The 10,428-nt window shown below is 45.2% G+C and overlaps 1 protein-coding gene across 1 annotated transcript in view; it reads left to right on the top strand.

The window, feature by feature from the left end:
• Positions 1 to 9,548: 9,548 nt before the first annotated feature.
• The window catches only part of NRG2 (neuregulin 2), a 195,401-nt gene continuing 194,521 nt past the window's right edge, over positions 9,549 to 10,428 (top strand). The window contains exon 1 of the mRNA XM_069589831.1: positions 9,549 to 10,254. Within this exon, the coding sequence (XP_069445932.1) occupies positions 9,549 to 10,254 (706 nt within the window). The remainder of the gene's footprint in view (positions 10,255 to 10,428) is intronic.

The raw sequence follows: 10,428 nt of genomic DNA, 5'->3' as shown, positions 1-10,428 counted from the left end.
CTGGTATGAAGCTTGGTCCAGAGTAGACACGAAAAGTAGTTTTGAGTGATATATTGAAAAATTAATATTTAATCAAATAGATTTTTGAAAAGAACAAATTAACAAAACTATTTGGGGGAATAAAAAGATTCATTTTGAGATAAATAATAATGAATGATTTAGAAACTAAGGCATAACTTAAGGAGCTGTGCCCTGGGTCTTAGTAGGTATTAACCCTTTAGTGTGATTGAGTTTTTCATGTTCAGAATATATTGAAGACCTAGCATTTGCAAAGCCTACTCTCCATGCCCTCAGAACTGGGAGAGCTGAGTGAACAGTGGGACACTGAGCCTGAGAGGCAAAGGGATGACATTAAAGAAGAGAAGTTACAGGGGTCTCGGGGAGGCCTAGGTAGGTGCTAGCTCAACAGATAATAGATCCTCCTTCTAATATTGCCTAGATTTTAACTCTAGCAGCAACAATGGGTATTATTTCTTTGCATCTAGGTCAGTATGCATAGTCAGTTTTTCATAAATACTTTTTGGTAGAATAAATACATTTGTGAATTTTAAAGAAAACTCAGGAAAAGTGAAGTTTTAAAATTTCTGACCTTGGATGATATTGGAAGAGTCTGGGAAGCAAATGAAGAACGCACATGAACTAGAAATTATGAGGTAGAAACAAGGTTGAACTGAACACTCAAAGGTACACTAGCCTGAGGATTTGGGAGTAAGAAGCTAATTTCTTCTCATCCTGCTTCACGCCCCCAGAGTTGAATCAACCTGAGTTCCTGTTGACCTCAGGAGAGAACTCCAAATACACAAATCAGGAAAACAGAGAGGAAAATCTTTGATTGTTAAAGAGCAAAAACATTCAGTTTGAAAGACATTTCACTTTTTCTCAATCAAAATTAGAAAGGCTATGATGCAGAAAAGAAAACAAATGCTGGTGTGAATCACGAGAGTATTATCTGATCGCAAAGATACAGGATAGATATATCTGTGTCCAGATTGTGCTTATGCTGTGGTCTATTTTAGGGAGCTTCTGGATTTGAATCTAAAATTGATATCTGGAAAAGAGATAATAATTTGTGCTCACATAGTGCTTTTCACTCAAAGGTCTTAAAGCACTTTGCAAAGAAATAAGTATTATTATCCCAGATGGAACAATGCAGACAGAGGGGCTGCTGACCTCTTCAGCAAACTGGAGAGTATAAACCCTTGGACTCCTGATGCAGCCCTAGGCTATAAATTATTGAATCATGTCCTCTCTTGATTGGGAGCTGGGACTACCAATGATGTGACTTTTAAATAAATAAATAAATGTGCTAGAACATCAGGCTCTATGTTTAAGAATTTTAGCATGCGTTCAAAAATATGAAAATGAGTGGTTTTAAAACTGTTGAATTTGGGGTAAAATATAGCTACTGAAAGTAAGAAAATGGTTATTCTAGTCTAACCAATACTAGTTAACATGTGCTAAGCATTATTCTGAGGCTTCCCAGGGAGCACAAGTGGTAAAGAACCTACCTGGCTAATGCAGGAGAATGTGCGTTCGATCCCTGGTTTGGGCAGATCTTCTGGAGGAAGTCATGGCAACCCACTCCAGTATTCTTCCTTGGAGAAGCCCATGGATGGAGAAGCCCACGGATGGAGGAGTCTGGCGGGCTACAGCCCATGGAGTCACAAAGAGCTGGCCTCAACTGAAGCAACTTAGCATGCAAGCATTATTCTAAGTGTGCTATATATGCGCTTTTATTTTAATACTTACAACAATTTCTTAATTGAAGTATAAATGACATGTGACATTATATTGGTTTCAGGTGTACACCGTAACTCGACATTTGTATACACTGAGAAATGATCATCACAATGTCTAGTTACCACCTGTCACCACACGAAGTTACAAAACATCTTTTCTTATGATGAGAACTGTTCAGATTTACTTTCTTAGCAATGTTTAAATTTGCTGTATAATTTTTTGACTATAAGATTCACAGCACTTTTAATGAGGTAGGAACTATGAGCACTTTAGGCATTTACCATTGAGACCCAGAGAAGTTAAGTAACTAGATCAACATGTCAGTTAAGTAAGTGGCATGAGATTTCTCTGGTGGTCCAGTGGTTAAAAATCCCCCTGCCAATGTAGGGGACATGGGTTTGATCCCTGGTCTGGGAGCTAAGATCCCAGATACTGTGGGGCAACTAAGCCTGTGTACCACAACTACCGAGCCTGTAACCCCACGGCTCATTAGCTGCAACTAGAGAAAGCCTGAGTGTGCAGCAACGAAGACCCAGCACAGGCAAAAATTAATTTAAAAATAAAGAAAAGTAAGTGGCAGGGCTGGGGCTCAAATGTAGGCAGCCTGAGTCCACTGCCCATGCAGTTAGCCAGTTACTCTGTGCCGGGTTGTTGTCGTTCAGTTGCTAAGTCATGTCCGACTCTTTGCAACCCACAGACTGCAGCATGCCAGGCTTCCCTGTCCTTCACTGTTTCCCACAGTTTGCTCAGACTCATATCCATTGAGTCAGTGATGCTATCTAACCATCTCATCTTCTGTTGCCCTCTTCTCCTTTTGCCTTCAGTCTTTCCCAGCATCACAGTCTTTTCCAATGAGTCAGCTCTTCGCATCAGGTGGCCGAAGTATTGGAGCTTCAGGTACTGCGCCAGATACTTGAAGCATTTTGCATGCACCATGTCACCAAATCCTCACAAAACCCCTAGAGGTATTATTATCTTGATTTTATTTGGGGTGGACAGAAGGAATAGAAAGGTGAAGTAACTTGCCCAAGCTCCCAAGTATAGGTGGAGCCAGGATTTTGCAATAGGATTTTAGGGCTGTTTCTGCCACTAACTGGGCTGTGTGACCTTGAGCAAATCAGAGTCCCCATGGTCTCTATGTCTTCCTCTGTGAAAGGAGGCCATCGGGCTACACTGACATTGATTCCTTCTCAATGCTAATATCCTCAGATTTTCAATATCTGTTTTCTATTTAGTCCCTTGTTTAGAAAATCCTTGGAGGAGAAGATATGAACCACATAGAACCTGAAAGTGACTCTGGAAGCCAAATTTAGAAAACAGATCTCAAAAGGAGAAAAAAAGTTTACAAAATATCTTTATTTAGAAAATGAGACTGTCCTGCAAATTATTTGGCTTGATTGGTGAGCCCCAGTGACCCCAGACAGGCCATAATCATCACCTTGACAGCTCAGTTCTCCTGGATGTAATAAGTCATGTAACCTGGTTCAGTGGCCCTTTCTGGCCACTGAATCGGCTAAAGCTGGAAGAAATCCATCTCATGTGGGAGGGCTCTGAGAGAAGAAGCCAAATTTTTCATGTGGATGTTCTATCTTGGATTCAGTATGTCTATACCATTTGTCTACTTCTGTTTTTGTTCTCAGTGATTATTATGTAGTGACACAGCCCACTGCTACCATGAACCAGTTTTTTCACAAGTCTGTGGGGAGCCTGTATAGTGAACAGGTCTGCTTTCCATTTCTCTGTCTGGTTCTATTCAAAAGTATTAATTTGATCCATAGGAAACAAAATCATTCTCTCCAAAAGATACCTGAACTCCCATGTTCATTGCAATATTATTCACAGTAGCCAAGTTACAGAAACAACTGAAGTGTCCATCAATGGATGAATGGATAAATGTGATAAATATATATCTCATATATATATAATGGAATATATATATATATAATGGAATATTATTCAGCCTGAAAAAAGAAAGAAATCCTGCCATTTGTGACAACATGGATGAATATGGAGGGTACTATGCTAAGTAAAATAAGCCAGGCAGAGAAAGACAAATACTGCATGGTATCATTTATATGTGAAATCTAGAACAAACAAACAAACAAAAACATAGAAACAGAGAATAAAATGGTGGCTGCCAGGGGCTGAGGAGTGAGGGAAAACGGGGAGAGGTTGGTAGGAAAGAGTATAAACTTTCAGTTATAAAATGAATGTGCTCTTAGGATATAATGTATACCATGGTGACTATTCAGTTCAGTTCAGTCGCTCAGTTGTGTCCGACTCTTTGCGACCCAATGAATCGCAGCACGCCAGGCCTCCCTGTCCATCACCAACTCCCAGAGTTCACTCAGACTCACATCCATTGAGTCAGTGATGCCATCCAGCCATCTCATCCTCTGTCGTCCCCTTCTCCTCCTGCCCCCAATCCCTCCCAGCATCAGGGTCTTTTCCAGTGAGTCAACTCTTCACGTGAGGTGGCCAAAGTACTGGAGTTTCAGCTTTAGCATCATTCCTTCCAAAGAACACCCAGGGTTGATCTCCTTTAGAATGGACTGGTTGGATCTCCGTGCAGTCCAAGGAACTCTCAGGAGTCTTCTCCAACACCACAGTTCAAAAGCATGAATTCTTCGGCGCTCAGCCTTCTTCACAGTCCAACTCTCACATCCATACATGACCACAGGAAAAACCATAGCCTTGACTAGACAGACCTTAGTCGGCAAAGTACTCTCTCTGCTTTTGAATATACTATCTAGGTTGGTCATAACTTTTCTTCCAAGGAGTAAGTGTCTTTTAATTTCATGGCTGCAGTCACCATCTGCAGTGATTTTGGAGCCCCCCGAAATAAAGTCTGACACTGTTTCCACTGTTTTCCCATCTATTTCCCATGAAGTGATGGGACCGGATGCCATGATCTTCATTTTCTGAATGTTGATGGTGACTATAATTAGTAATTATTCTATAGCTGAAATTTGTTAAGACAGTAGAACTTAATGTTCTCACAAAAAGGGGGGGAATATAAAAGCTGATGGAAATGCTAATATTAACTCAATTGTAGGACTCCTTTCACAATGTACACAGGTTTCATAGTATCATACTGTACACTTTAAATATATAACAACTTTGTTGATTATATCAATAAAGAAAAAAAATACAGAAGAAAAAACAAGCCCCCCCCCCAAAAAAAAAAGCCTCAAAATGTGAGCTTGCATTTGTGAGAAACCCTATCCATAGCTTGTGATCCTGGGACAGTCACAGGTTCTCTCAGGGTCTCAGTTTTCCTCATTTTTTTTTTTAACTGATGCTTAAACCATCTGCTCTCTAGTGTCAAACATTTCAGATAATCTGACATTGGTGGAAGTATTTTAGAGAGACTGGCAACCTCTCAGATGACAGTGAAAGGGAGGCTATAAGACTCCTTTCCTCAGAGACACATGGTGGTGTTGAACACAAAGCAAGCCTGAATGGGCATCCCAACACTGCTTACTACTTGGGCAAGTTATGAAACCTCTGTAAATCTCTTCAGTTTCTGAAATGCAAAGTCGTTGGGGGCATGGCTTTAGGAAATATGAAGTTCCTAACATACAGGGGGCCATTTAAATTTAAAAAAGTGTTATTAAAAGATCATTTATTTGGCTGCACCATCCTTAGTTGTGGCATATGGAATCTAGTTCCCTGACCAGGGATGGAACCTGGACCCCCTGCATTGGGAGCTCAGAGTCTTAGCCACTGGACCACCAGGGAAGTCCCACAGAGGGCATTTAAATATGGTAGCTATTATTACTTTGACAAGCAATTATTGAATTACATTGAAGAGCTAGCATGTTCAGAATATCAAGCTTTACTTTTGAAGACTGTGTGCCAATTCACTTTGATCCTTAAGGAAAAGCCAGAAGAGAATCGAACTGTCCTAGCAAACCAGACACCCTGATCTTCTTTACTAAACAGCTGATGTCAACCCTGAAAGCTCACACACATCACACCTTGGGGAAATCTGGACAAGGACATCTCTTCATTTTAGAAATCTCTGCCTAAGTGTCCACCCTCTGTGGCAGCAGGAATTCTAGTGGACTGTTGGGATCTCAAAACATTTTTGTATTCTAAAGAAGATAAGATTATAGTGCAATAATTCCCAACGCCCTTTTTTTTAGCACCAGAATCTTATTTTAAAGTTAAAAAAAATTTCAAGAAATTCCATATAATAATAGTTCTACTTAGAGTAGCTTTTGATTTAGAAAATGCATGACAAAAAAATAAGCACCGCTAAAAATGATTAGAAGATCTTCTAACATTTTTTGAAATAGGTGTTATATGAATGTGATAAAAAAATTCACAAGGTACAAAAGGGAACATCATGAAAAGTATTCTTGCACACCATTCCTCCATTGCCCTTCTCCAGAAAAATACTATTGTTTCCATTTCTGCTGTGTCCACTCAAAGGTAATCTAGAATCTACAAATATTTATGTATTTATCTTTTATTAATGTTTTTTCAATTATTTGTCCTTTAAGAAAAGATCAAATGATAGCATATCTTGCCACTTTTCTTCACCTGTTGCACTCTTCTGCATGCTTAACCATGTCATGTTATACTTTAAAATAGATATGTGAAAAAAAAAGAAATAGAATATGTATTTTTATTCATCACACTGGCATCTAGTATTGCAAAATTTCATTGCCTTTTTAATATACAGAAAGTCCTAGTGTGCAATAACTACATACCACACAGACAGTCTTAGCTCTGAGATTACTTATACACTGGTATAAGTAAAATATCAATAACATTCAGCATTAATTTTGGCCCTTACTCTACATCAGACCTTGTTCTAAGCACTTTACACTTATTATCTCACATAATTCACATCCTTCAAATCCTTCTAATCCCAGTTTAAATGTTATCTCCTCAGAGAAACCTTCCCTTATCCAAGTAGACCTATCCTCTTCCCTTTTCCCATCATGGCCTATTGTCTCATCCTGGTTTTTTTTTCCCCCCCATCAGGACAGTTACCTATTCACCTGCTCGTTTGCTGTTGTCTCCCCAGATGGAGTAAGAGCTTTGGGGGTGGGGACAGTGTCAGTTCAGGTCGCTGCAGTATTTCCACTGACCAGCCCTAGGCTTTGGTGCCTGGCACAGAAGAGACACTCAGCCAGATATTTATTGAATTAAGAACATAATGAGCAAAAAACAACTTGTGAGGTAGACCTCAGTATGATCCCTATGATATAAATAAAGAAGCTAAGCCCTAGAGAGGGAAATAGAGTCAAGCCCAAATTAGTAATGTACAAAATTGGTATGAAACCCAGCACTGCTTGACCCTAGAATGCAAGCTCTTCGCTGGTTTCCTCTGACTACTCTGGTCTCAGAAACAGAAGACTGAGTACAATCTTGGCTGTATGTAATCTTGAGTAATCTCCTTTTCCTCCCTGGGATTGTCTCTTCCATTGGAAAAAATGAGAGGGTAGAGTTAGTAATCTTCCTTATAGCTATGATAGCTGAAAACAGAAAAGGAAACACTGAAGGGGTCAACAAGATGGGCTTGATGCCTTTAAGAGAGCTGAGTTTCCATTCAATAATTCCTACCTTCCTTCCTTCTGAGGATTTGCTGATCTTTATTCTATGCCAGGCACTGTGCTGGGGGCCCCTTTAGCATCCAAAGACTAATAGGATAGAGTCCCTATAGGGGACCTTATAGTCCCTATAAGGTGCTCGGCCTGATGGGTCTAAAGCAGACCTATTAATAGCTGCTTGAAGTACAGTACAGGTCTTTGCCATAATAGTAATATGTACCTGGCACAGTACCATGGCCCTTGGTGATGCAGAAGAGGAAGGGATTAGCTGTCTGTCTTGTGTGCGTCTGGTGGTGGGGGTGGTGGTACACACATAGCCAGGAGGGATGAGGGCATACTGCTGAGCTGGGCCTTAGAGCTAGAATAGTTTTCCAGGTGGACAAGGCAGAGCTGTGACTTTTTGGATACAAGAGACATCATGTCCAGAAGCACACCCAGAAGCAGCACAATGTGCTGAGGATTGCTAGAGCAGAGGCTTGGCTCCCAGAGGATTGAGCTGACTATGTAGAAGGAACCCATGAAGAGCCATGCTGGAGAGTTTGGACTTTAATCCTGAGGACAGTGGCATGGCCAAATCATATTTATATTTTATTTTTAGAAGATCACTCTAGCAGTGGTAGGACTGGAGGAGGGTGATGAGGTGAAAGGTGTGGAAACGGGTTAGAAGGCTTTGCGGTGGCCAGGGAAGAGATGAGGAACACCTGCACTGCAGGTATTCACACAGAGTTGCAAAGGGACTAGATAAATTGGGGATTTTTTTTAAAGGTGGGGGCTTTTAAAAAGGTAGGGATTTTTTAAAAAGGTAGAGGCGAAGGACTTGAAGGTTGGTTGGATAAGGAATAATAAAATGAGACTGAAGGTCTTATTGGGCCGGGTTGGCTGGCCAAGTATAAAATGGCTCCCTTAATAATTACATGGAATTTGCAGTTGAGTGGGAGAAATAATGATGTTGGCTTTGAGTATGTTAAGTTTGGGATGTCTCTTAGCCAGGAGGGAAAGCTCTAGCTCCCGCCTCCCTTTCCAGAATAGCATTCCCAGCTCAAGTCAGACGTCCTCCGGCTGGTTTCCTGCAGTCCTCAGGCGAGGATAAGATTCTCTAAGACCTTACTGGAATTCCTGAGCTCCGTATCCTTCAAGGACATAAGCTGGGTATTAAAATCTCTCTGGATCCTTAATGATAGAGTGAGAAAGGATCCTTAACTTGCTTTTAAAAATCAGATGCTGGCTTCAGTGAAGCAAACTCCCCTGCCTCTTGCAAGCATCGATCTTTGAGAAAGAAACCATTTCCTGTGGGGTAGCTCTGGCCCTGACCGTCTCTGGCTCTCAGGTTGGCTCCCAAGAAGCCCCTACCTCCTTAGGGAGAGGCTTTAAGGGGGAAAAAAAGAAGGTGATGAGGTTGTGTAGCATGCAGCCTGGTTCTGCTTGGCTGCTGGAAAAAAGCCCAGAGACTTAGAGGCTGGACCCTCTCTTAACCACCACCCCTGGTTGGGTGGCCCCAACGCCTAGCCAAGACTCCATGTAGCCTCAACTCTTCACCCAAATGACGGGGCTGGGATCCTCCCCAGCTGACTCGAATCTCCAGCCACTCACCAGGAGGTGGAGGGCCAAGCCCGTGGGCTCAATTAGGGACTGGCCCCTAGGGTCCTGCCGGGGAAGGGAATATACAACCCAGGAGGCAGGTCAGTCACCCTGGCCGTGGCATCTCCCTGGCTCCCACAGCCGATGTCCAAAGGCAGAGCACACCCTGTGTCCCACTCTCCCTTCATAGGACGGTACCAGAATCTGCTACCTTTACCCTGCCCTCTGCTCACGCACTACCCCCACTATCGTGCCGATAAATCCCCAAAGCACAGCGTAGCACGATTCCTCTCGCTTCCCTGCGGGGCCTGAAGCTAGGCACTAAAGCAGTGCAGTCCCAAGCTTCCCCTGCAGAAGCCGCGCTCCCCACTCGGTTCGGGGGTAGAGGGGGCGCGAGAGAGCAAGTGGGAGGACGTCCCATCCTCCGCATCCTCCTCCCGGTCCCGGCGCGCAGGGTGGGAGCGCTGCGCCGCTCCGCGCTGCGCATCTCGGCCCGCTCGCTGCCTGCCCCCCTGCCCTAGCTGGGCCACCTCCCCGGGCCGCCGGTGGAGGGTTACTGGGCGCTAACGTTACGCTGTTTCCGGTTTTCCAGCGGGCTCTGGTTTCCCCTCCCAAGGCGGCGGCGGCGGCGGCGGAGCGGCGGAGCCCCCCAAATGGCCTGGCCAGATGCGGCAGGTTTGCTGCTTAGCGCTGCCGCCGCCGCCGCCAGTGGAGAAGGCTCGGTGCAGCAGCTACAGCGACAGCAGCAGCAGCGAGAGGAGCAGCAGCAGCAGCGGCAGCGGCAGCAGCGGCGAGAGCGGCAGGAGCAGCAGCAGCCACATCAACAGCAGCAGCATCTCTCGTCCCGCTGCGCCCCCAAAGCCGCGGCCGCCGCAACAGCCGCAGCCCCGCAGCCCCGCAGCCCGGAGAGCCGCCGCCCGCTCGCGAGCCGCAGCCGCCGGAGGCATGAGGCGCGACCCGGCCCCCGGCTTCTCTATGCTGCTCTTCGGTGTGTCGCTCGCCTGCTACTCGCCTAGCTTCAAGTCGGTGCAGGACCAGGCGTACAAGGCGCCCGTGGTGGTGGAGGGCAAGGTACAGGGGCTGGCCCCGGCCGGAGGCGGCTCCAGCTCCAACAGCACCCGCGAGCCGCCCGCCTCGGGTCGGGTGGCGCTGGTGAAGGTGCTGGACAAGTGGCCGCTCCGGAGCGGGGGACTGCAGCGCGAGCAGGTGATCAGCGTGGGCTCTTGTGCGCCGCTCGAAAGGAACCAGCGCTACATCTTTTTCCTGGAGCCCACGGAGCAGCCCTTGGTCTTTAAGACAGCCTTTGCCCCTCTCAACACCAACGGCAAAAACCTCAAGAAAGAGGTGGGCAAGATCCTGTGCACTGACTGCGGTGAGTTGCCCCCTCTCTCTGCTGGAGAAAGGGGGGAGGGGCGAGGTGGTGGAAGATGGGGGTGGGGCGGGAGGTATCTGCAGGTGCCCGGGCCTGGCAGAGCCCGGGGCCGCTGGTGAGGGCTGGGGGTGGGGGGGTGGCGGGAGAACGGGTGGTGGGGCTGTCCCTGGGCAG

This window comes from Ovis canadensis, chromosome 5, assembly GCF_042477335.2.
Source record: "Ovis canadensis isolate MfBH-ARS-UI-01 breed Bighorn chromosome 5, ARS-UI_OviCan_v2, whole genome shotgun sequence".
NCBI classification, from domain to species: Eukaryota; Metazoa; Chordata; class Mammalia; order Artiodactyla; family Bovidae; genus Ovis; species Ovis canadensis.
This window is presented reverse-complemented; position numbering and strand designations above follow the sequence as displayed.